Source organism: Martes martes (assembly GCF_963455335.1).
Source record: "Martes martes genome assembly, chromosome: X".
NCBI lineage: Eukaryota > Metazoa > Chordata > Mammalia > Carnivora > Mustelidae > Martes > Martes martes.
In genome coordinates, this window is record NC_137897.1 from 72,339,038 (window position 1) to 72,366,855 (window position 27,818).

The window sequence follows — 27,818 nt, forward strand, 5'->3', positions numbered from 1 at the left end:
AACTAAAATGCTTCCAGGGGGCACAACTGAAAAAACATATATTTCAGTCGAGTTTGTATTTTATTTAGTTATATCACTTAGGTACAGTCAAGTGCCTTCATGAGACATGAGCATTTTAATCATTGTATCTGTGGCTGGGGATGTTGCTCAGTGCTTCCTATTATTTCTACGCTTAGTTATTCAATACATTCTCTTATACACCTAGATCCTGTAATGGAGATCCAACTCTTATCTGTGTAACTAGTCTGATTGTAAAAATTCACACTTTTGATTGCAGCAAATTCTTAGTATGACTAATGCATACTAATTTGTGGCTCCTGTTAAGAGATGAATATAGCTTCACCTCCTCTGTAGTCTCTTCTTTTGAAGGGCACTTGTGGCTTAAGGACTTCTGTTTATGTTGTCAAGTTCTTTTCATGTTTCTTTTTCAAGAAACTAAGCTATATGTGCAAAAAATAAATATAATTAGGACGATTAATAATTTTTTGGGGGTGCCGGAGTGGCTTAGTCAGTTGAGTGTCCTGTTCAATCTCAGCTAAGGTTTTGATCTCAAGGTCCTGGGTTCAAGCTCTGAAGAGAAAAAAAAAATATTTATTTTCATTGTGTGTGCTTGTATATGTTCATATGTGTCTACTCCCACCCCCACCTCTGTCCCAAAATTCATTTGATGAATGAAAGCTAGTTAAATGACTTGGAGTTAGAGGAAATTAATGGCTAAAAGAAATTATTACCATAGGAGCTATACCAAAGGAAGTAGAGAATGTTCACCAATAGTATGAAACAAGTAAGAAAAACCTAAGTTGAACTGTTTTAAAGAAAACCAGTATAGAATTCTTAAATAATATACTTATACATAACCTAATTATTTAACATCAACATTCCGTCAATGTAGGAGAAATTCTTTAGAGCATATATAAATATTTAATATATTTGATGACTAGAAATCTAGGTTTAAAAATTAAGTGTTCACTCAGAGCTAGTCCTCTGATTTCAAATAGCATAGTAATAGTAATTTCTTAGGAAATATGGTTCCACTTACATTTTCTGTCATTATCTACTTTTATCTGTGGCCTAATTGCTGACTCATCTCAATTTCATGTTTGTAAATTTTCATAGTTCACCTCAGAGACAACTGGTAGTTTAAATGCTACTGATGACTAATGATTATGCAGTTAACAAAGAGCAACCATTTAGCTTCAGTAATATTTTCTTATTGTTATAAGGGATGATTTGCTTAAAACTGAGCAGCTAACTATTTTTAAACTTTGATAAAAATACTCCTTTGGAATGTCTAAAACAAACCAAAACAATAAGTTTTAAAACCCAGAAGGAATTCATTTTATGCAGAAATTTTATAGTCCTGTCTATAAAATTATGACTACTAGAAAATAAAATAACAGGCTTTATATATATATATATATATATATATATATATATATATATATATTCTTAAAGAGCATTTCTTATCTTACAGATGAGCTCAGTGAAAATGTTGCAACCTCGTCTCGAAAACATTCTTTTCAAGCTCACGTTTGAAGAGCATGTAAACAACATCAAACCAAGCATCATAGCAGTAACTCTTGCCTGTGAAGAGCTGAAGAAGAGTGAAAGCTTTAACAGACTTCTAGAGTTAGTTCTTTTGGTTGGAAACTACATGAACTCAGGCTCAAGAAATGCCCAGTCTTTGGGTTTTAAAATCAACTTCCTTTGCAAGGTAAGTTAACATTTTATAATGCTAATTTAGAATCATAATTTCATCTGTGAGAGGGGTCACTCTAAATTGGCAATAGTACATAAGCCAAAAAAAGTATGATTTAAATATCTCATTAAAACAGATAAATATATATATTTTTTTTAATTTTAGTACAGTAAAATCTCAAAGACTATGCAAAATCTGTGGTAGTATAAACTTATCTGATCAGATTTTACTGTAGTTTGTAAATTTAAAAAATTGCCTTTCATAAAGTAAATGCAATATTATACTTCAGTTCCCTTGTACTTATTTAATGTCTCTCTAAAAACTACTTGAGGAGCTAAATATAATGAGGTAAATAGCTGGGGACCTTTTTTTTAATACGCTTTGCTTATTCTAGTCAAAACTACCAATACCCTTTTTTTGTTATATATTGTTGTTACTAAGCTTATACTAGATATCTAGTCTATTAACCTACAGTTGGAAAAAAACTCAAATGACAATCATCTTATTGTTCTGTTAAGCCATTTCATAGTATTTTTTTTTTTGAGATTTTAATTCTCGTGAGAAGAAACAGAGAAACATAAAAGTGATAGTATATGGCCATTTCTAGGCTATAATGAACCACCTTATTCCAGGGAAAGACCTGTCTGTTGCAAAGAGAAAACTGAATAGACACTGAGGTGAAGGCCTGTAAGAAATCAGAGAGGGAGACAAACCATGAGATACTGTGGACTCTGAGAAACAAACTGAGGGTTTTGGAGGGGAGGGGGATAGGGGGTTGGGTGAGCCTGGTGGTGGGTATTGTGGAGGGTACATATTGCATTGGAGCACTAGGTGTGGTGCATAAACAATGAATTTCGGAACACTGAAAAAAAAATTAAATAATAAAAAAAAAAGGAAGCTAAACAGGAAAATAAATCTGAAAACAAACAGTCCCTCCTTGACATCTCACCATTCTTTCACTTTTTTTCTTCTCACAGTGTAAAACATTGAGAAACTTTGGTTAGTTCTTAAAGTACATTATAACACAAGAATCCCAGATGTAGGAATGGATATAAATTTCTATTCATGGATTAAATAGATGTGTGTTATATATACAATGACTAGCATTTTAATATGTATCAAAAATGATTTGCTTCAAGTAGTTCTAAGCCAAATAGACGGAGAATAATCTTTGTAGGTAATAACATGCATAATGGAATTATATCTATTTATTTCTTACTCATTTTTGAGTTATATTAGGAAAGAGGGCCAGGAAGATAGGGCAGATCATCTGGAATGGTAGATTTTATTAAAAAAATATATATATTTGTCCCTCTTCTTGTGATATTAGGGGACATGTGAAATTATTTGATAATGCCAGAGAGAATAAGGCTGTGCTTGTACTAATATGGAATAAATCATAGCCAGATTTATAGGATAAATCTAAATATTTAATATATTTTCATTATATTGCATACCATGTATTCAATACTAATAAAGTCAACTCTTCTGAAGATGCTATTTGTTTTGAGTATATGCTGTATGCACATGAGTGAATCAAGATATTTTTGGTAAGATGATTATAAAAATATTATAAATTAAGAGAAAAGATCATTGAAAATTTATATTATGGACCTATTTCACATTTCACTCATAAAAAGACATTTAAAACAAACTTGCCTAATTTGAATAAATATGTACCTTTTCTAAGTGTCTTAATTCCACACTATTCCAATTAATTACATGAACTGATTTTTTTTTTTTTAAGATTTTTTTTTTTTTTTTTTTTTTTTTTTATTTATTTGACAGAGATCACAAGTAGGCAGAGAGGCAGGCAGAGAGAAAGGAAGGGAAGCAAGCTCCCTGCTGAGCAGAGAGCCCGATGCGGGGCTCGATCCCAGGACCCTGAGATCATGACCTGAGCCGAAGGCAGAGGCTTAACCCACTGAGCCACCCAGGTGCCCCACATGAACTGATTTTTATAGCAAATATAAATAAGTCATTTATACATAGAAACAGAAGATGATATTAATCTCACAGAAGGATTTTACAGTTATATTCTGGAGAGAAGCTTCTTCCTGTCATCTATCTGTCAAATAAAAGTTCTTCCATACAACACTGATCTGACATCTATCACTAGAGGTATGCTCAAAGGATTCAGCACAAAGATTTTTGCCAACTTCAAATGAAATAAAAACAATCTTGTGAGAAATACTATCATGTAGTAATAGATGTTCTAAAAGGGAAGAAGTGAATATTTTAAAATGCTCCCTCCCCCCACCATTTACCAGCAGGATTTTTATCTTCAGGGAAATACTTGTCATAAAGAAAGAGAAATATCATATTCGTGCATGATATTCCCCTAATGTCTAGGATTAAGAGGATGTTCTTGGGATACAAAGGATTCTGAGTAGATGTAAATGTCTAAAATGACAGAAATTTATGAAATACATAGAAATAGGTTTGTAATCTGTTAAAATGAATTAACTACTGATGTATGTTTAGCCAGAATTGCTGTTAAATTCCAATTATATTATAGAAGATTACTTGGTTGATTTTTCTTAATTTGTTTTCCTTAAAGAATTGCAGAGAGAGGGGCTCCTGGGTGGCTCAGTGGGTTAAAGCCTCTGCTTTTGGCTCAGGTCATGATCCCAGGGTCCTGGGATCGAGTCCCGCATCAGACTCTCTGCTTGGCGGGGAGCCTGCTTCCTCCTCTCTCTCCCTCTTCCTGCCTCTCTGCCTACTTGTGATCTCTGTCTGTCAAATAAATAAATAAAATCTTTAAAAAAAAAAAGAATTGCAGAGAGAGCTTCCTTTGTAGAACACTGTTTATGCTTCAAAAATGATGCCATTTTCCCCACCTGAATTATTCTAAGGATAATTTCCTTTCCTAGTGAATTTAAAACTATAATCTGCTCTTTACAAGAAGCTACAGAGTATGTTAAAATATTCACCTACTTTTTTTTAAGATTTTATTTATTTATCAGATAGAGGGCTAGAGTAAGAAAGTTAGTGAGCACAAGCAGGGGAATGGCAGGTAGAGGGAGAAGGCTCCCCGCTGAGCAGGGAGCCTGATGGGGGACTCAGTCCCAGGACCCTGGGATCATGACCTGAGCCAAAAGCAAGCCCTTAACTGATTGAGCCACCAAGATGTCCCTTATTCACCTACTTTTAAAAAAGGAGCCATGATATAAGCAGTTAAACTTAGCAGATGTATCTTATAGTAAAATACTATTAAAAATTCAGATGGTCGGGGCGCCTGGGTGGCTCAGTGGGTTAAGCCTCTGCCTTTGGCCCAGGTCATGATCTCAGGGTCCTGGGATCGAGCCCCGCATCGGGCTCTCTGCTCAGCAGGGAGCCTGCTTCCCCCTCTCTCTCTGCCTGCCTCTCTGCCTACTTGTCATCTCTCTCTCTCAAATAAATAATAATAAAAAAAAATTCAGATGGTCACAATTGGCTCCTATAATATTTGGGAAGAAAAGGAAAACAGATGAGTTATCCTAAATGTCAAATATAACTAAATGATATCATTACTGTAAGTATGACCCTTACCACAAAATGCTTTGTTAATTTGCAGCTGAGAATTATCACTTTGTGAGTTACCAAACCAGGGTTCTGAACTATAATACAAGTTATTTCCATGCAGATGAGTTCCCCATGTTAGCTTTGCTCCTCCTTGCCTGTTGGTTATTAAAATTCTAACGAATAGCAGTGGTGCACTTCAGGATCATTTATTTATGTTTTCAGTTATATACAATAACATATAATCTGCATAAGAGCAAAACATTTGAAAATCCTTAACACTCCATAGGCACTAAGCTTTGTGGATATATCAGGTAAGGATCTTTGTTTGCAAACAAGGGAAAGTGATTCTGCCTGACTTAAGCAAAAAAAAAAAAAAAAGAAAGAAAGAAAGAAAGAAAGAAAGAAAGAAAGAAAGACAGAAAGAAAAAGGTAATTTGTCAGGAAGATATGAGGTAGCTCAACCAGAAACTGAAGAAAGGCTGAATAACTTGGCCTTTAAAAAAGCAGCAGCTGGGACTCCTGGGTGGCTCTGTCGGTTGAGGGTCTGCCTTTGGCTCAAGTCACGATCCCAGGGTCCTGGGATTGAGCCCTGCATCAGGCTCCTTGCTCAGCTAGGAGTCTGCTTCTCCCTCTGCCTGCTGGTTCCCCTTCTTTGTTCCCCTGCTTATGTATGCTCTCTGACAAATAACAAGTAAAATATTTTAAAAAAATAAAAAACAGCAAAAATGGGCAGCTTTGAGAAAATGGGAAGTAAGAACAAATGGAAAGTCTTTTCAAGAAATTGACTTTGTATTAGCTCCAACCATTTTCCTACTCCTTGCCCTGAATTTGATTCAAATTCTTATTAGAAAGAGAGACTGATTGACCTAGTATGGATTACAAGAATATTCCTTGTCCAAGGGAAGGCATTGATAACACTGCCAAGACTATCTGTGATGGAAGATTGGTCATCTCATAAAGAATGCTGTTAACCAAAGATAAGGATGCCAAAGATTAGGGGCAGGTGAATGGGGATCAGGCAGGCCCAAACAAAGACAAAATGAAAGAGATCATTGGTACACCAGGGGAATACAAACAATACAGAAAACCTTGGTACACCAGGGGAATACAAACAATACAGAAAACCTTAAAAAACTAGTGGTACAATTAAGTGGTCTGGAAACAAACTACATATTGAGTATCATGTAACATCACAAGATACGCCATCAATGAACAGCAAGATTAATGACCTTTGAGATTAACAGGGCTTCAGGAGGGAGGAATTATTGATGATGGGATGGGGATGGGCAATACTGTAAAATGGAACAGAAGGATCTTAAAGGATTGGTAGAATTAGGTTATATGAGAGAAGAAGCCACAACCTTACAAGATGGGAGAATGCTGGAATCAGAACATACCTTTTAGCTTCCATTCTGCCAATTACTAGCCAAATTTTCATGGCTGAGTCACTTGCTCTTTCTGAACTCAGTTTCCTTACCTGTGAATGAGGAAATGCAGTAACCCTTGTTTATTTTGTTATGTAGAGGTTTTTTTGGGTCAAATAAAATGAATTTTGTCAGAGTTCTTTGAAAAATTATGTTAAATGATAACTTTTTTAATGATGGTAGATAACTAGGAATAATCATCTTGTCTTTGAAGATGAATTAGAAAAGCATACTATCTGGAATATTGGGTGTACGTTGGAGACAAATGATAACGTTGGTAGGCAGATTATGAGAAGATTTTGAGTTATTTATATATGAGTTTACATAAGTTACTCTCATAAATTTTTTAAATCATTCATTTCATAACTTATAAGGCCCATGAACCTTTCTTTTTCAGCCTTGAGTTAATATCCCCTTTCCTCCATTCTATTTCTTTCTAGGCATTCTAGTTGGGCAGAGAGACATAAGAAATCATGATACAGTAGGATAATCTCCTTTTGTATATTATACAGAGAACCTGAAGAAAACATTACAGTTTACTACAGAGAAAATTTTATATATCTTTTTCATAAGGATTAATATGATAATGTAATTGTTTTCCTTTTTCTAAGATCCATCATTTCTGTAAAGTAAATGTAACATAAACGGCCTTATTTCCTAGAGACCATCATGTGGTATTAGTGACAGAATATTGTAGGTATTACCCCAAGTACACAAAGGAAAGTCTACAACTCCCCCATAGAAGTTGTAAGAAGGAAAGAAAAAAGGTTCAGTTTTAATGAGAAATGGAAGATTAGTTACCAGAAAATGTGATTTATAAAGAAAATGACTGCTGTCTATGGAAGCCAAATTTGGAAATATATAATCCAAGAGAAAATCTACAAAAAAAAGTCATATCTAAGTACTCTAAAAATTTCAGAGCTCATCATTTTTAGCTGAAATGATGTGTATCGTTTCCATATAAACTTAGAATCTTAACATAAGAAGATAACTGGTTGTGGGTGCCTCCGTGGCTCAGTCAGTTAAGCATCTCCCTTTGGCTCAGTTCATGATCCTGAGGTCATGGAATCAAGTCCCACATCTGGCTCCCTGCTCAGTGGGGAGCCTGCTTCTCCCTCTGCCCCTACCCACCACTCATGTTCTCTCTCTCTTTCTCAAAAATAAATAAAATCTTAAAGAAGAAAGAAAAAAAGAAGGTAACTAGTCTAGCCTCTTCAGTCTGTAGTTAAGAAAACTGACACTCAGAGAAGGGAAATTTTGTGTATTGTCAGGTTCTGGCTGCCACAACAGAATACCAGAGGCTGGGTGGTTAAAACAACAGAAATTAATTTTCACACAGTTTTGGAGATAGGAAGTCAAAGATCAAGGTGCTCACCTAGTTAGTGTCTGGTAAGATATGGTAATGTAATTGTTTTCCTCTTTCTAAGATCCATCATTTCTATGAAGTATATGTAATGTAAAAGGCCTTATTTCCTAGAGACCATCACGTGGTATTAGTGACAGACTCTTCCTGGCTTGCAGACAGTCAGCCACCTTCTTGCTGTATGCTCACAGAGCCTTTCCTCTGTGCCCTGCATAAAGAGTTGAGAATGTGCTTGAGAGCTCTGGTGTCACCTCCTCTTCTTATAAGGACACTAATCTAGTCAGATTAGGCCCCACCGTTTTGACTTTTTTTTTTTTTAACCTTAATTGCCTCCTTAAAGGTCTTTTCTCCAAATATAGTCACTTTGAGGGTTACCGCTTCAACGTGCAGATTGCTCAGGTTAAGGCTTTCCTGGGATGTGAAACTTTTCAGTGCTAAAATTGGGACAGTCTCAAGCAAACCAGGACAGTCAGTGGCTGCTTTAGTTATGAAACTAGAGGTAGGGTCCTAGCCTCCTAATAATACTCCATTTTTTTCTCTTTTTTAAAAACATGTAAGTTTAACAGCTTGCCTTTTACATTTTTATAATGCCCTTTACTGTTCTTTGTCTAGTTTTTGCTCTTCAGATCTTCTCTGGTTCCCACTACACACTTTGAGGGCATTATTAAAGAACTGTTCACACTTTAATTATTTTATTTCTCTTTCAAGGTGGAGAGCTTGTGGAATCTGAATGTTTATTTTCTTCCACATTAAATCCCCAGTGCCTATTTATATGAAGCCCTCAATAAATTACTCTTGAATGAAAGCCAGACAGTTGATTTAAATAAAGGATTTGTTGTGTTTGACATAAGTGTTAACTTTTTTTTTTAAGTTAGAGAATTTAGTTCCTCACAGATGTAAAGGGTATATTTTTTACCAGCAAAACTATTGAATATGTAATTGTCACACTGCTGTGGTTTATTTATAAAAACAAAAAAGTATTGTTTTCTATGAATATTAACCAGCAATTCTACCTTTAAATATGGGTTAATAATAAATATATGACTATTAATTTATAACCAAAAATATTTTGGAAAATAACCACTGTAGGATATACTGAAAGGCACTCTACCAAAGTTCAATAAATCCTAGTCAATAGTCCACACATTTGGTTGTCTGTGTTTTAACAGTTTATAAAGTACTTTCCTAGTGATTCAGGGAGGTGAATTATTATTGACCCCATTTTGCAAATTAGGAAACTAAAACCCATTGAAGTCATACAATTTTGCCAATATTAAAAAGCTAGTAAGTAGGGGCGCCTGGGTGGCTGAGTGGGTTAAGCCTCGGCCTTCAGCTCAGGTCATGATCTCAGGGTCCTGGGATTGAGCCTGCTTCCCCCTGCCCCTCTGCCTGCCTCTCTCCCTACTTGTGATTTCTCTCTCTGTCAAATAAATAAATAAAATCTTTTAAAAAAAAGAAAAAAAAAAGCTGGGAAGTATCCAAGTTGAGGCTTAAATCTGTTTTCTCTGTCCCAGACTTCGCAAGCACTCTGCCTCATTGCACTGTAACAGAATTTTTGGATATACATGGCTCAATTCAAGGAAGCATTACAGAACACCTTTGCAACATAGAATTCTGAAAATGGGGGAAAATCACATGTAGATTTTCTTGAATCTGGTAGCTTGTAAAATGAGGAATCCCTTTTCTTTACTCAAACTGAATCGGAAGTAATTGCAGAATATTAATAGAAAATTTTTCATCCTCTAATAGATTTTAATGTATCCAGGAAACAAAGCCTACATATTTGTAATAAAATAGCACTTAATAATCTGTATAATTATAGAGCTATCACTTGGCTTTGTATGTATAGGCTCTCAGAGCCTATCAGTTTTTTGTAGGCAAAGTGAGATGCTGTTCTCAAGATTTTTACAGATAAAGATCTGCTCTCCAGAAAGGACTGACCCAGCATTTCAGGGTCAGAGGCACACTTAGAATCCAACTTTTCCTAAGGCTCAAATTATTTCAGTGGCTCATGCTATTTTTAGAGTTTGATGGTCTCTTTTGCTTCACTGAAATATGTTTTTTTTTTTTTTCCCATCACACAGTGTTTAACATTATTTGAATTTGGGGGGAGTTATTGTTGATACTTCACTGAGAAGAAAATTGCTTTAAAGTATGTAATGTGTGTTGGAAAGTGCTGTGTAAGGGAAGATTAGACTCTATCAAATACAGGGTTGGGTGGAATGTTAGGTTTTCTTTCCAAACTTTCCTTTTTCTCCCTTTGGGTCCTTTAAAATTTCCTCCCTGTGGGGCTGTTTGCAGGAAAGAGTTTTCAGTTGGTGATCTCCTTGAGTCCCTCGTTGTAATCAGTGACACAGATCTAAATGTATAGCAAAATGCAGAGGAGCTCATTTATGTTAATTTGTATTTTTATGTTTATAAGAACTTTGCATTTTTATATGTCATCATGTAATACCATGACACACCATACAATTTGTTCATAATTTATGACTGACAGACATGAACATTTCAAGTTAAGGATTTGTCTGTGCCACATTATATTCTTTGAAGTAGGAATATTTATTGTTTTTGACCTCTGAAACAACTAAACAGCATAGAATGATTTAAGGACTGGCTATCATTCTTAATTTTAAATAGTTTCCTTTGTTCAGATTATTTGATGGTTAACCTTTATTTAAGTCCATTGTGTTTTATTATATTGTGCTTAATGGGCTTTCATCATTGAGAACCATTGAATAGGTTCTTGAGCTTAAAGGTAAATGTTGCACTGTTGTGGTACTATGACAGTGGTGACATTTTAGATTCAGTTTCCTTAATTGTGTCATGGGTTTTTTTTCCCTCGGTTCTTCATGTAAATCAATATACCAAAATTTATACTTTTCAAACAGCAAGCATTAGTATTACTTAAGTCAAGAAGTCCAGAAGTGTTTAAATTTATAGAACAGTAAATTTATATTTTTAAAGAAACAAGTTCTTTTAATTCCCATGTTACTTGCTATATATCCTAAAGCACATACTGTTAATCGGTGCATGTGGATTTGTGCACACAGGCAAATGGTAGTACTAAAAGATTGCTTCAGTGATTCCCATATCTCTAGTAATCAGGAAGTTCGGATACTAGCTTAGAAATTCAATCCAAAGTCCTCACATCTAATGTCTTTTGTGCCATTCAAAATCTGAACAAAACACAAGCTCTTTCTTTTAAACTTCTCTTTAAAAATGCAGCCCTCTAAAAGTTAGAAACATATGCTCTTGGCTCCTGATTTTGTAATCCCATGAGTACCACCATGTGTTTTGAAGACTGTCCTTCAGTTAGAAAACCAGCTCTTTAAAAAAAAAAAAAAAAAGAAAAAAGAAAGAAAACCAGCTCTTTTCCCACTTCTAAGATGTAGAGTTCCTAGTTTTTTTATGCTGTAGTAGTCTTTACATACAGATTGGCTCCCTAAATAGAAAGAACACTTAAAGAAGGTAGTCTGTGCTTTCTTCCAAGATGGCAATCTCAATTGTTACAGATGGTCATGACATTTTCCGGATTTATGTTAATGTGGAGATGCATTGTATCTTTCTTATTCTTCGTAGCCTACATTATGGAATTGAGATACGAGAAAAGGGAAACTGCTATATTAGCACAGGGAAAGCTATATGATCATGTGGGGCATAGGAATTAACCAGTTTTGAAGATATACTTATTTTTTTAATTAATTTATATATTTTTTATTTTATTTTATTTTACTTTTTTCAGTGTCCCAAGATTTCATTGTTTATGCACCACACCCAGTGCTCCATGCAGTATGTACCCTCCTTAATACCCACCACCAGGCTAACCCAACCCCCTACCCGCTTCCCCTCCAAAACCCTCAGTTTGTTTCTCAGAGTGCATAGTCTCTCGTGGTTTGTCTCCCCCTCGGATTTCCCCAAACTCACCTCTCCTCTCCATCTCCCAATGTCCTCCGTGTTACTCCTTATGCTCCACAAGTAAGTGAAACCATATGATAATTGACTGTCTCTGCTTGACTTATTTCACTCAGCATAATCTCTTCCAGTCCTGTCCCTGTTGATACAAAAGTTGGATATTCATCCTTTCTGATGGAAGCATAATACTACATTGTACATATGGACCATATCCTCTTCATCCATTCATCTGTTGAAGGGCATCTTGGCTCTTTCCACAGTTTGGCAACTGTGGCTATTGCTGCTATGAACGTTGGGGTTCAGATGGCCCTTCTGTTCACTACATCTGTATCTTTGGAGTAAATACCCAGTAGTGCAATTGCAGAGCTATAGGGTAGCTCTATTTTTATTTTCTGAAGGAATCTCCACACTGTTTTCCAAAGGGGCTGCACCAACTCGCATTTCCACAAACAGTGTAAGAGGGTTCCTCTTTCTCCACAGCCTCTCCAACACTTGTTGTTTACTGTCTTGTTGATTTTTTCCATTCTAACTGATCTAAGGTGGTATCTCAATATGATACTAATGATACTGATGACTAATGATGATGAACATTTTTTCATGTGTTTGTTAGCCATTTGTATGTCTTCTTTGGAGAAGTGCCTGTTCATATTTTCTGCCCATTTTTTGATGTGATTACCTGTTTTTTGGGTGTTGAGTTTGAGGAGTTCTTTATAGATATTGGATATCAGCCCTTTGTCTGTAGTGTCATTTGCGAATATCTTCTCCCATTTGGTGGGTTGCCTCTTTGTTTTGTTGACTGTTTTGCTATACAGAAGCTTTTTATCTTGGTGAGGTTCCAAAAGTTCATTTGCTTTTGTTTCCTTTGCCTTTGGAGACATGTCTTGAAAGAAGTTGCTGTGGCTGATATAAAAGAACTTACTGCCTATGTTCTCTAGGATTTTGATACATTCCTGCCTCACGTTGAGGTCTTTTATCCATTTCAAGTTTATCATTGTTTATGGTGTAAGAGAATGGTCAAGTTTCATTCGTCTATACATAGCCATCCAATTTTCCCAGCACCATTTATTGATGAGACTGTCTTTTTTCCACTGTATATTTTTTCCTGCTTGTCTAAGATTATTTGACCATAGAGTTGAGGGTCCATATCTGGGCTCTCTACTCTGTTCCACTGGTCTATGTGTCTGTTTTTGTGCCAGAACCATGCTGTCTTGGTGATCACAGCTTTTGTAGTAAAGCTTGAAATCAGGCAATGTGATGCCCCCACTTTTGTTTTTCTTTTTCAACATTTCCTTAGCAATTCCGGGTCTCTTCTGGTTCCATACAAATTTTAGGATTGTTTGTTCCAGATCTTTGAAAAGTGCTGGTGGAATTTTGATTGGGATGGCATTGAAAGTATAGATTGCTCTAGGCAATATAGACATTTTAACAATGTTTATTCTTCTGACCCATGAGCATGGAATGGTCTTCCATCTTTTTGTGTCTTCTTCAATTTCCTTCATGAGTGTTTTATAAATCCTCAAATACAAATCCTTTACCTCTTTGGTTAGGTTTATTCCCAGGTCTCTTCTGGTTCTTGGTGCTATAGTAAATGGAATTGATTCTCTAATTTCCCTTTCTGTATTTTCATTGTTAGTGTATAAGAAAGCAACTGATTTCTGTACATTGATTTTGTATTCTGCCACATTACTGAATTGCTGTATGAGTTCTAGTAGGTTGGGTTGGAGTCTTTTGGGTTTTCCATATAAAGTATCATGTCATCTGTGAAGAGAGAGTTTGACTTCTTTGCAATTTGAATACCCTTTATTTCTTTTTGTTGTCTGATTGCTGTTGCTAGGACTTCTAGTACTATGTTGAACAACAGTGACAAGAGTGGATATCCTTGTCGTGTTCCTTATCTCCAAGGGAAGGCTGTCAGCTTATCCCTATTGAGAATGATTTTCACTATGGATTTTTCATAGATAGATTTTATGAAGTTGAGGAATGTTCCCTCTATCCCTATACTTTGAAGTGTTTTGATCAGGAATGGACGCTGTTCCTTGTCAAATGCTTTTTCTGCATCAATTGAGAGGACCGTGTGGTTCTTCTCTCTTCTCTTACTGATTTGTTCTATTATATTGATTGATTTGCAAATGTTGAACCACCCCTGTTTCCCATGGATAAATCCCACCTGGTCATGGTGGATAATCTTTTTAATTGGATCCTATTAGCTAGGATCCTATTTATTTAATTGGATCCTATTAGCTAGGATCTTCTTGAGAATCTTAGCATCCATATTCATCAGGGATATTGGTCTGAAATTCTCCTTTTTGGTGGTGTCTTTGCCTGGTTGGGGGTTCAGGGTAATGCTGGCTTCATAGAAAGCGTCTGGAAGTTTTCCTTCTGTTTCTATTTTTTGAAACAGCTTCAGGAGAACAGGTATTATTTCTTCTTTGAATGTTTGGTAGAATTCTCCAGGCTATCCATCTGATCCTGGGCTCTTGGTTTTTGGGAAGATTTTGATCAGTGCTTCAATCTCATTACTAGATATCACTCTATTCTGGTTGTCAGTTTCTTCCTGGTTCAGTTTTGAAAGTTTATAAGTTTCCAGGAATGCATCCATTTCATCTCGATTGCTTAACTTACTGGCATGTAACTGTTGATAATAATTTCTAATGATTGTTTCTATTTCCTTGGTGTTAGTCGTGATCTCATTCATAATTTTATTAATCTGGGTCCTCTCTCTTTTCTTTTGGATTAGTTTGGCCAGTGGTTTATCTATCTTATTGATTCTTTAAAAGAACCAGCTTGTAGTTTCGTTGATATGTTCTTCTGTATCTCTAGTTTCTATCTCATTGATTTCTGCTTTAATCTTAATTATTTCCTTTCTTATGCTTGGAGTTGGCTTAATTTGTTATTGACTCTCCAGTTCTTTAAGATTTAAAGAGAGCTGTTGTATTCTGCATTTTTCAGTTTTTTTGAGGGAGGCTTGGGTAGCTATGTATTTCCCACTTAGGACCACCTTTGCCACATCTCTTAGGTTTGGGACCGACGTGTCTTCATTCTCATTGGTTTCCATGAGTTGTTTAAGTTCTTTGATTTTCTGGTTGATCCAGACATTCTTAAGCAGGGTGGTCTTTGCCTTCCAAGTGTTTGAATTCCTTCCAAACTTTTTCTTATGGTTGAGTTCAAGTTTCAAAGCATCGTATCTGGGAATATGGAGGGAATAATCTCAATCTTTTGGTATTGGGTGAGCCCTGATCTGTGACCCAGAATGTGGTCTATTCAGGAGAAAGTTCCATATGCGCTCTAGAAGAAGGAGTATTCTGTTTTTTTAGGGTGCAGTGTTCTGTATATATCTATGTGGTCCATCTGGTCCAATCTGTCATTCAGTGCTCTTGTTTCTTTAGTGATTTTCTGCTGGGCTGATCTGTCTGTTACTGAGAGTGATGTGTTAAGATCCCCCTTCTACTAATGTATTCATATCAATACGACTCTTTATCTTGATTAACTGTTGTCTTATGTAGTTGGCTGCTCCCATAGTGGGAGCGTAAATATTTACAATTGTTAGATCTTCTTGGTGGCTAGACCCTTTAAGAATGATGTAGTGACCTTCTTTATCTCTGACTACAGTCTTTAGTTTAAAATCTAATTTACCTGACATGAGAATCACTACCCCAGCTTTCTTTTGAGGCATATTGGTGTGAAAGATGCTTCTCCATCCCTTCCCTTGCAGTCTGGATGTATCTTTAGGTTCCAAATGTGTCACTTGTACAAGGCAGCATATGGACGGTTCCCATTGTTTTATCCAATCTGCAACCTTGTGCCGTTTTATGGGAACATTTAGGTCGTTCATATTGAGAGTGATTATTAAAAAGATACATTTTTATTGACATCATGTTGCCTGTGAAGTCCTTATTTCTATAGTTTGTCTCTGTCAATTTCTGTTCTATGTCACTCTTGGGTTCTTTCTTCTTTTGTAGAACCCCCCTTAATATTTCTTATAATGCTATCTTGGTGGTCACTCTTTTAAACCTTACCGGTCTTGGAAGCTCTTTATCCCTCTATCCATGTTGAATGTCAGCCTTACTGGATAAAGTATTCTTGGCTGTATGTTCTTCTCATTTAGCGCCCTGAGTATGTCTTGCCAGCCCTTTCTGGCTTGCTAGGTGTCTGTGGACAGGTCTGACATTATTCTGAAGGACCTTCCTCTGTATGTAAGGAATCTCTTCCCCCAGCTGCCCTCAGAAGCTCTTGTCTAAAATTATGATTCGTCAGTCTCACAATGAAGTGCCTCGAGGTCTTTCTTGAGTCATTGATCTTGGGCAGGTGTTCTTTCTTCCTCTAGCAAGAGAACACTGGCTCCATTCCCCAGATTGGGAAAATTTTCATCCAGAATTTGTTCAGTTATATCTTTTAGTCTTCTCTCTTTCACCACCCCTTCAGGAATCCCAATAATTCTGAGGTTGGAATGTTTCATGGCATCATTTATTTCCCTAATTCTGTTTTCATGGCTTCTAAGCTGTTTGTTCCAGGCCTCCTCCTGATCTTTTTTCTCTATCAGTTTGTCCTCTAGATCACTAATTCTGTCTTCTGCCTCGGTTACCCTATCTGCTATAGTATTTAGATTAGATTGGATCTCATTGATAACATTTTTAACTTCTTCCTGGGTGGGTTTCACTTCTTCCCTAATCAATTCCATGTTGTCACAAATGGTTTTCTCCAATCTAGCCATTGCATGGATAATTGTTACGCTAATTTCCCTTTCGGACATACTGTTTATGTCCATATCCAATACTTCTGTGGCAGAGGGGTCAGTCTCTGAATGTTTTCTCTCTTGGGTGTTCCTACTCCTAGTCATTTTGATGAGAGGTTGTCAAGGGGATGTATAACTGAATATATCAACCACGATCCAGGCATGTTGCACCCTGGCACACTCTCCACTGGTGTCTTCTGCCCCCATAGAGATCCAGAAGTATATAATCCTACATCTCAGGCTGATTTCATGGGTGTTGAGAGTGTTCTGGGAGACACTTACCTCACTTTAGGGGATCGGTTGAAACAGGGTCTCCTGCTTCTCTGCCATCTTGCTAGCAGGCTCGATATACTTCTTTAAATTGATATACAGACATACCTTGTTTTATTTTACTCTGCCAATTTTGTGTTTTTTACAAATTTAAAATTTGGCAACCCTGTGTCTTGCAAATCTATAGGGACTATTTTTCCAACAGCATTTGCTCACTTGGTGTCTCTGTCACATTTTGGTAATTCTCAGAATAAAGCTTTGTCATTATTGTTTGTTATGGTGATCTGTGATCAGTGATCATGACTTACTGAAAGCATGAAAATGGTTAGCTTACAGTATTTTTTAAGTAAATTATGTACATAGTTTTTTTTTTAATATATTGGTACTGCACACTTGATAGACTTAATGGACTTAATATTGCAGTGTATTGTAGTGTATATATAACTTAATAGACTTAATAGGTTACAGTGTAGTGTAAACATAACTTTTATATCTACTGAGAAACAAAAAAAAATCATCTGACTTACTTTATTGCAATATTCACTTTATTGTAGACTGACACCAAACCTGCAATATCTTTGAGGTATACCTGTAGACATGAAGGAGTATGTATAACACTATACCTTTTTCAAAAACTTGAACTCTGATTAAAAGGAATAAATTCATACCTCTCTTCTCCTACTTTCCTCTAAAAATACAGAAGTCTCATGAGCTTATTGAAAGATTTTTCTCTAAGTTGAAATAGTCCTTAATTTACATTCATTGGTACAAATTAGTCAGTTTATACTTTAAATGTAACACTCATTTGTTTTTTTCAAATCTAATTACATCTGTTTAGATATTATCACATTTACAACACTATAGGTTGTGTGAAACTTCATTTTCAAGCCCCCCCCCCCAAATTTTCAGTTTATTAAATTCTCTGGAGAACAGTAGTTTCTAAACGTAAATTGTGTGATGCAGAGTTAATTAGTATTCCTTGTTGATACTGACTGCTTTGAAGACATTGTTCTTCTTATCACATTTTTTTTTCCATTTCACTTATATATGTGAAAATGTTCTGTCCTTTAAACATACAACAGTCACAAACGCATGCACTCCCTAGGCCCTTAAGTCATCATTATATTGTGAAGCCTGTGCTGCTATCCCTGCTTTTAACTTTTATATTACAGTGAAATCTGCCTCCCATATGTCTAGATAATATGCTGTGAGGGGCAACATGAAAATATGTGGTACACAATTGCCTTGCATACTAGCTATGCTTAGTTATTGTACATTCCTGTGCAAACACATGACCTTTATGACAAGAAATTACAATTTTTGGAAGTTTTATATTAGGGGAGGGACTGAGGAAAAGGAATTAAAAGCTAGACCAAGCCAAAAAGCACACGCGCGCACCTGTGTTTATGTGTGTCTGTGTGTGTGTGTGTGTGTGTAGTGATTTAGCAAGTGATTAATAGAATGGAAGAGTGAGAATCAGGGATGATTTTCAGAATTGGATGATGAGAAAGAAAAAATGAAAGAGTGAGAAAGAATCACGGATAATTTTCATAATTGAAATGAGTTAAATATGTCTGTTTCTTGCATAAATTGATGGACCTGTAAAGAGCATTTGAAAATGCAAAGGAAGACTTTCCAATATATGCTCCTTATCTTCTGTCAATAATAATTATTTAAAAATCAACTATATATTTGTATATGAAACTATACTGAGGTTTATAATTCATTTTCAGTAGAAGACTAATATATGGCTTGGTTTATAACTCTAAATACAGACACATTGCAAGGAAACAAAAAGATGAACACAACTATAGTTTCTTTCATTTAAATTTTTGTTTTCCTCATACACTGATATAAAAAACATAATATGGTGCTATAAGTATACTTGTTGAAGTCATTGTGACTAAACAGTAATGGATATAGTTAACTGTTGTGTTGGGTAATATGGCTGACAGAGAAGAGTAATTCTGTAGTTTACCAAAAAAAAAAAAAAAAAAAAAGCTTTTTTTGTTTGTTTTTTGTCTTTGTTGTTGTTGGTGGTGGTGGTGGTGGTTCTTGGTGATTCCCCCAGGTATCAGGAGTGGCAATAAACAATTTCAGCACTGAGCAGACCCAAAAAATGATGGTTTATGGGACTAGCTGTATAGCCGTAGGTCTTGGTTGACCACAAAGACTGTTACCATAGAGGATTTAAATGAACCCAGCTGGCTTAGTATTCTATGAATTTCTGTAGTCATTTTCTGAGTTTAATCTTATGACTGATTTTGTAATTCTCACAGTGGGAGAAAGTTGACAACATGATTGGCATTTAGTGAATATAATTAATAGGTTTAAAAACAAATTCCTTTTTATCTGTAAAAGCAGTTTGAAGGGGATTTAACCCTATATGAAACTGTTGTTCAAAAAATATGACCACTGTGACAGAATGTGACTGATCATTTTATAAACTGATTTTCCTATCAAACAAAGCCATACTAGTGTAGGCATGGTATAACTTTAAGAAGAGGGTCAGTGACCATGGAAGGGATTTATATGTAGTAGTTCGTATTCAATAAAACTGAACATCCAGTTATCTCTGTGATAATTTTAGGCAATCTAAGAACTATTCATATACATATATTTTTTAGCTAGTAATTGGGCAGCAGATTTGCCAAATTATTTGAGCTCTTATTTTCTATCAAACCCTGTGCTACATGCTTTGCAGTGATAAAGAAAAATAAGACATACATCTCTAGTCCTTGAGGGCCTCCAGAGCTAATTGGGAGATACGGAATATTATAATACAAAAACAAGAGACAGGAAAGTAGGGGGAAGTGAGATACGGTGGGAGTTGGAGAGTTGGTGTACATGAGACATATTCTTTGTTGCTATAAGTACAGGTTGACTAACTACAGGAAAGTACTGCATTCAATAATAACCTATTTTGTATAGCTGCCTTACTTCTTTAGAAAGGAAAAACACAATACCAGCCCCAGTTACATGTACTTTACTTCTCTCCCTCAAACAATTGCTTAGATTTTGTTTTCCCTGGCTTCTGTCATAGGGAGAAATGCAAAGCCTTGCCATTCACTTTTAAAAAATCTGCGTTATCAGAATACTCTTTTCCCCATTTGTGCCACAGTAAGAGAGTTTTAAAAACTGCTTCCTACCTACTTTCTACAATTAAATGTTACTATTTTCAATTTTTTGGACAAAGTTAATCAGTACCTATTTAAAAACAGCACTATAACGGTACTATTCTATGACTGTTATATATGTCTATACCCTTCCTGACTCACTAATTTGGCAAAAATATCAAATAGTATTTCTTTCAGCAAGAGGATGCCATGAGATTGTCCAGGTAAATTAAATAAGTGTAAAGAAAGTAACTATTAAATGCTCAGTGTGAGAGATCACTTTAGAATTGAAGCAACCCAGTATTGAGGACACATAAGCTATTCAGGAGCTAACTATTGAGAAAAAGGAGTTCAATATGAAAATTTAAACAAGTAGCTAGATATTTATATTAAAACAGAATATTTTACTTGGAAACTTGTTCTGAGAGATGCTGAAGAGCATTGTAAGCTATTAAAAGATTTAGGGAGAGATATAGATGCATGATTCCAGTGGTCTTTTATCAATCATAGCCTGGTCAGTTCAGACCCCTTTATGTTTCCAAATTTCAGCTTCATTGAAGTATAGAACAAAATCCAAGTTATTAGTCAACTTCTAAAGCCATTTTTGTAGGACTTTTTGTTTGTTTTATTATTATTTTAAGAAGTAAAAAGACACACAACCTTGATATTTGAACTTAACCTGTAACTTTTAAAAGTGATTTTACTGGGGTGCCTGGGTGGCTCAGTGGGTTAAAGCCTCTGCCTTCGGCTCAGGTAATGATCTCAGAGTCCTGGGATCGAGCCCTGCATCGGGCTCTCTGCTCGGCGGGGGACCTGCTTCCTCCTCCTCTCTCTCTGCCTGCATCTCTGCCTACTTGTGATCTCTCTCTGTCAAATAAATAAAATCTCTTAAAAAAAAGTGATTGACCTAGAATCGTATTTACTCATTTTTTAGGTGTATAGTTTGACGAATTTTGTTACTTGTATACAGTTGTGTAACATCCATCACAATCAATATATAGAACAATTCCATCAGCCTGTATCCTCATGCCCCTTTGCAGTCAGTGCCCACTCCCAGCTCCAGACAACTGTGGATTTGCTTTGTGTCACTGTAGTATTGCCTTCCTCTAGAATTTCATATGAATGGAATCATCCAATAAATGTAGTCTTTTGTTTTACTTTATGTTTGGTGTGACTTTCAATTAACATAATGTTATGGAATATATCAGTAGTTCATTTTTATTGCTGAATAATATTCCATTGTCATTAGTTACCTTTCATCAGTTGATGCATATTTGGGTCGATTCTACTTTTTGGCTGTTAGAAATAAGGCTATTAGTATTTACACATGAGACAAATTTCGTTTATCTTGGGTAAATACCTAAGAGTGAGAATTCTGAGTCATATGTAAATTATAGATTTAATTTGAAAAGATAGTGTTTTTCAAAGTGTCTGTACCATTTTATATTCATACCTACAGTTAAATTAAACTAACAGTGAGATATCATTTCACAATTATGTTGACAAAAATTTAAAATAATGGTAATATCAAGTATAAGTAAGAATATATGTCAAAGGGAACTGCTGGTAAGAATGTAACTTGGTTCCTCTATTTCAGAAAACAATTTGGTACTATCTCAAAATGATAAAGGTACAATACACAGAAATGCTATCTAGAATATTTTCTAGATAAACTCTTACATAAGGACTCTGAAGACATGTACAAGAATGATGATAGTATCAAAGGATATCTCACAGAGTAAAAAAGCAAACCACAAAATTGGTAAGAATATTTGTAAATCACATATCTGATAAGGGATTAATGTCCAGAATATATAAAGAACTCTTACAACTCAGTACAACTCAATTACAAAAGCAATCAACTAATTCAAAAATGGTCAAAGGACTTTAATAGCCGTACCTTTAAAGCATATGGATAATAAGTACATGAAAATTTGCTCAACATCACTAATCATTAGGGAAATGCAAATCAAAACTACAGTGAGATACCACTTCATATACATTAGGATGGCTACTTTGTAAAAAATTTGAAAAAAGGTTAGTGAGGATACGAGAGATTGAAATTCTTGTGAATTACTGGTGCAAATGTCAAATGATACAGGACATTATGGAAATTGGTATAGTGGTTACATATTTGTACACCAATATTCAAAGTATCTTTATTCATAATAACCAAAAGTGGGAGCAGCCGAAGTGTCTATTGACAGATTAATGAATAAACAAAATGTAGTGTATACATATACTGAAATATTATTTAGCCTTTGAAAAGAAGGAAGTTCTGGCAATTCTTCAACATGGATGAATCTTTTTTTTAAATATTTAGTTATTTGAGAGAGAGAGAGCATGAGCAGGGAGAGGGAGAGGAAGAAGCAGAGACCCCTGCTGAGAAGGGACCCCCGATGTGGGGCTTGATCCCAGAACCTTGGGATCATGACCTGAGTCAAAGCCAGTCGTTTAACTAACTGAGCCACCCAGACACCCCAACATGGATGCATCTTAAAGACGTTATGCTAGGGGCACCTGGGTGGCTCAGTGGGTTAAAGCCTCTGCCTTCGGCTCAAGTCATGATCCCAGAGTCCTGGGATCAAGCCGCGCATCGGGCTCTCTGCTCAGCAGGAAGCCTGCTTCCTCCTCTCTCTCTCTCTGACTACCTCTCTGCCTACTTGTGATCTGTCTGTCAAAAAAAAAAAAAAAAGACGTTATGCTAAGTGAACCAAGTCAGACACAAAAGGACAGACATTGTGTGATCCCATTTGTGTGAGGTACCTGGAATAGTCAAATTCATACAGACATAGACCAGTGGTTGCCAGGGTTTGGGGCTAGTGGGTAGAAGGAAGTAGAGAGTTATTGTTTAATGGGTACAGAGTATGATATGATTAAAAAGTTCTGGAGATGGACAGTGGTGATTATTGCACAACAGTATGAAAGTACTTAATACCACCTCACTGTACTTAAAAATGGTTAAAATGGCAAAAATTATTTAATGCATATTTTGCTGTAATAAAAGAATGTTCAGAACATTATCTATAATAACATCAGTAATAATGACCCCTCCCCCAAAGAAATGGAAATCAGATAATGGAAATGTTCAATGGGAGAATGTCATTAAAATTAAAATTAAAATTAGTTGTACTCATATGGTAGAATAGTGTACAGTAGTGAAAATAATGAATGGCTATAACTACAAACATCAGCATAATTCTGTAACTCACCCTAAATAGCTGCTCCTCAATGCTGGATTCTAATTATGCTTTAGCACTATTACATATCTTGGTTCTTCAGAGTTATTCTTAAGTAGCTAAAGCCACTAATGTTGAACCTCCAAATGCCATTTATTTACAAAGTATATACATAGTAAAATTAATTCTATACACCCTTTGGGTAGCCATGGTAATCCTTAAAGCTATGCACAGAAAAAAAAAAAAACTACTCTCAAACCTCATACATACAGAACAGTTTTTATTAAGTAAAATACTCATGACAATAAATAAAAGTTCAGTTTAAGTGCTTGAACCATTACTGAGAAGAAAACACCTAACACCTTAGAGATATTTGTGCTTGTAAACTATTCCTATACCAATTTAAAATAGTTTGAATTTTGTTAAAAGTATTCTCAGAAGAATTTCTATTTGGTAATCTTTCTGTAGGTGGGTTTATTAAGAACCCTTGAAAGTACCAGACTAACTTTCATTTTAAAGTATAGACATAATTCATTAGTTCTTTCTGGCCTTTCCTAAAATAAGTATGAATATGTATATTTTAATTTGCACTGTTCCTAGCTAATGCAAATGCGTGTGCAGGCCATTCTTCTTGACTAAGTGGGACTACAAGGGAAAATGCTGAGAGATGGAGCAGAAAGACTAGGAAAGCAAAATTTGTCTTCTTTGGGAAACTAATGTCAGAAATGCCCTGCTGGGTCTGAAGGTAGCAATTGAGATGAATCCTTTTGCCATTTAATGTTGTCATGGTTTCCAGTTTAAGCTCTCCTTTCATAGATTGCTGTCATAAATTAAGGTAACATGTGTAAAACTCTTAAATTGCTTGACTTTTACCCAATTTTTATCATCTGTTCCTTTCTTGTTAGAAATACCATTATAATACCAAAATCAAGAGTGTAAAAAAGGGATGATCAGGCCTACATAAAGAATTAAGACATCTTTCCACCATAAATTATGTTTGGCTGAGGACTGTCAGCTCTGGTCATGTAGCACCCAGAAAAGCGTTTGGTGACAAATTTAGAAATAAAACCAGGAAAGCATGTTTTAAACCTGTCTGTCATAGTTACAGAGCTAATGTCTTTATGGTAATTGCAGTCCTTAAAAATACATTATCTTTCTCAGTGTTATTGCAGTGTGTGGTGGTGTTGAAGAAAGCAATAATTTGTAAACAATGCTTGGCAGAGAGCACAGAACTTAATTTTGTTTAAATAAAGGAGACTAACATTAGAATTCACGTGCTGTATGAAGACTGGCAAGTGGTAGTAGTTGTTTTGATCTATGCACTGGAGCATTCATGATTACTTAAATATTAACTGTTCTATGAATATAGAAACATAATAGGGAAAAAAGAAACATGATTAGGGCAGATTTTCACTAAAAGAAATGTAGTTGAATTTTCTGATCATCTTGGTAATTTAGATGGGTTTATTCCAAAGACTCAATCATATTTCTTTACTGCATCTTATGATCTCCTTTCTTTCCAAGCACCATCCAATGTAAATGTTTATATGTTATGTTGCTATCTGTCAAAACTCGTTCCTTGATAAGAATTATTGGGCAGTTCTGATTTTTCCTAATACATGGCCTGTTGGTAAGTTTGCTGAGTTTCATGCGGCCATTTTTATAAATACGAGGGGGGAAAAGAGGGCATCTGAAAGGCCTTCCTTAAGATACAATTTATAGACCAGACTTTTCTCACATCAAAGTTTTAATGTACTTTAAAGATAGACCGGTTTAAATGTGCCTGACCATTTAAATGTGTGCTTGACCACTTCATTTCTTGCATTCCTTTTATGAAATTCAGTGTCATCTCTGGTAAATATTCATTCCACAATAGTTCATGCAAAAAAACCTACTGTTCCTCTTGCACATTCTTGCTTCTTTCTAAAGAGAGCATTCTCCTGCAGCTGGCTGGATATTTGCTCCATTACTCAGTCTGATAATTCTCTCTGCCACTTTGTAAGTTGAGTGTGAGATTTCTTAGGTAAGGGCATAGATTCAAAGCTTTGTTCCTATATGATGTGTGATAATGCAGGAACACATTATTAAAGATTTTTTTTTTTTTGACAGAGAGAGAGAGAGAGCACAAACAGGCAGAGAGGCAGGCAGAGAGAGAGGGGAAGCAGGCTCCCTGCTGAGCAGAGAGCCCGATGCGGGGCTCGATCCCAGGACCCTGGGAACATGACCTGAGCTGAAGCCAGAGGCTTAACCCACTGAGCCACCCAGGCGCCCCTGCAGGAACACATTATTACTCTTGGCCTTCAAACCCCAAATGGCTTTGCTTACACAGGAAACACAATATCAGAATGTACCTCTGTTATGGATAGAAATGATTCTTCTTCTTTCTGCCCTCTTTTTCTTTGCATTCATCCACTGCAGCTTGATCTCTGCAGGTTCATATGAATAAACTCTGTTTGGCATGTAAGTCAAGGTGTTTGTGTACTTAGAACCAGTACATATTGGCCCAGAAATTAGGACCAGTTTAATATATTTGAAATGCAAGACTTTTATAGAAATTATTGAAGCCTGATATCTGGAACTAAAATTTAATATTCTACTTCAAAATTCTTGAGTAAATATTTAAGCAACAATTCAGATTTTCCAGTAAGAAGTGAGTTTACAGCTTGTGTTTTACTTAGAAGGCATGAATGAGCTCCTTGATTATCTAGTCCATCATTATGATAATACATAGTAGATAAGACAGTCCATAGTACCATGAAAGTATATTTTCTTTTTTTAAACATTTTTAATTAAAATTAAAATTAAAATTAAATTAAATGTAATTAAAATTAAATTAAATTAAATTAAAATTAAATTAAATTTAAAATTTAAATTAAAAATGTTTAAAAAAAGAAAATATACTTTGATTATCTAGTCCATCATTATGATAATACATAGTAGACAAGACAGTCCATAGTACCATGAAAGTATATTTTCTTTTTTTAAACATTTTTAATTTAAATTCAATTGATTAACTTATATTATTGGTTTCAGAGGTATAGGTCTGTGATTCATCAGTTTTATATAATATGCAGTGGTCATTACATCACATGCCCTCCTTAGCATTCTTCACCTAGTTGCCCCATCCCACCGTCCTCCCTCCCCTCCAACAACCCTCATTTTGATTCCTCTGATTAAGAGTCTCTTATGGTTTATCTTGTTTTATTTTTTCCTCTCTTCCCCTATGATCCTCTGTTTTGTTTCTTAAATTCCACATATGAGTGAGATTGTATAATTATCTTTCTCTGACTGACTTATTCCTTCTAGCATAACAGCCTCAATTCCAACCATGTTGTTGCAAATGGCAAGATTTCTTATTTTTGATGGCTGCGTAATATTCCTGTGTGTGTGTGTGTGTGTGTGTGTGTGTGTGTGTGTGTGTGTGTGTATTCACACCACATATTCTTTATCCTTTCATCTGTTGATGGACATCTGGGCTCTTTCCATAGTTTGGCTATTGTGTACATTGCTACTATAAACATTTGGGGTGCAGGTGCTCTTTCCAATCACTACATTTGTATCTTTGGGGTAAATACCCAGTAGTGCAATTTCTGTATTATAGCTCTATTTTCAACTTCTTGAGGAACCTCCATACTGTTTTCCAGAGTGGCTGCACCAGCTTGCATTCCCACCGATAGTGTAGAAGTGTTCTGTGTTCTCCCCATCCTCGCCAACAACTGTTGTTTCCTGACTGGTTAATTTTAGCCATTCTGACTAGCGTGAGATGGTATCTCACTGTGGTTTTGATTTGTATTTCCCTGATGTCAGGTGATGTTGAGCATTTTTTCACGTGTCTGTTGGCCATTTGTATGTCATCTTTGGAGAAATGTCTGTTCATATCTTCTGCCCATTTCATGATTGGATTATTTGTTCTTTGGATGTTGAATTTGATAAGTTCTTTATAGATTTTAGATACTAGCCCTTTCTCTGATATGTGATTTGCAAATATCTTCTCCCATTCTGTTGGTTGTCTTTTGGTTTTGTCGACTGTTTCTTTTGCTGTGCAAAAGCTTTTTATCTTGATGAAGTCATAACAACTCATTTTTGCCTTTGTTTCCCTTGCCTTTGGAGACGTGTCTAGCAAGAAGTTGCTGCAGCTGAGGTCAAAGAAGTTGCTGAGGATTCCTGTCTCACATTGAGGTCTTTCATCCATTTTGAGTCTATTTTTGTGTGTGGTGTAAGGAAAAGGTCCAGTTTCATTCTTCTGCATGTGGCTGTCCAATTTCCCCAACACCATTTGTTGAAGAGACTGTCTTTTTTCTATTGGATATTTTTTCCTGCTTTGTTGAAGATTAATTGATCGTAGAGTTGAGAGTCCATTTCTGGATTTCCTATTCTCTTCCCTTGATCTATGTGTCTGTTTTTGTGCCAGTACCATATGGCTTTGATGATTTCAGCTTTGTAATGTAGCTTGAAGTCCAGATTGTTATGCTACCAGTTTTGGTTTTCTTTTTCAACATTCCTTTGGCTACTCGGGGGTCTTTTCTGGTTCTGTACACGTTTTAGGATTATTTGTTCCAGTTCTGGGAAAAAAGTTGATGGTATTTTGATAGGGATTGCATTGAATGTGTAGATTTCTC

At 35.7% G+C, this 27,818-nt stretch overlaps 1 protein-coding gene across 2 annotated transcripts in view; it reads left to right on the forward strand.

Annotated features, from left to right (window-relative positions):
• The window catches only part of DIAPH2 (diaphanous related formin 2), a 1,022,518-nt gene that overhangs the window by 521,167 nt on the left and 473,533 nt on the right, over positions 1-27,818 (forward strand). For both annotated transcript variants that reach the window (XM_080794734.1, XM_080794733.1), the window contains one exon: positions 1,475-1,714. In XM_080794734.1, the coding sequence (XP_080650860.1) occupies positions 1,475-1,714 (240 nt within the window). The remainder of the gene's footprint in view (positions 1-1,474; positions 1,715-27,818) is intronic.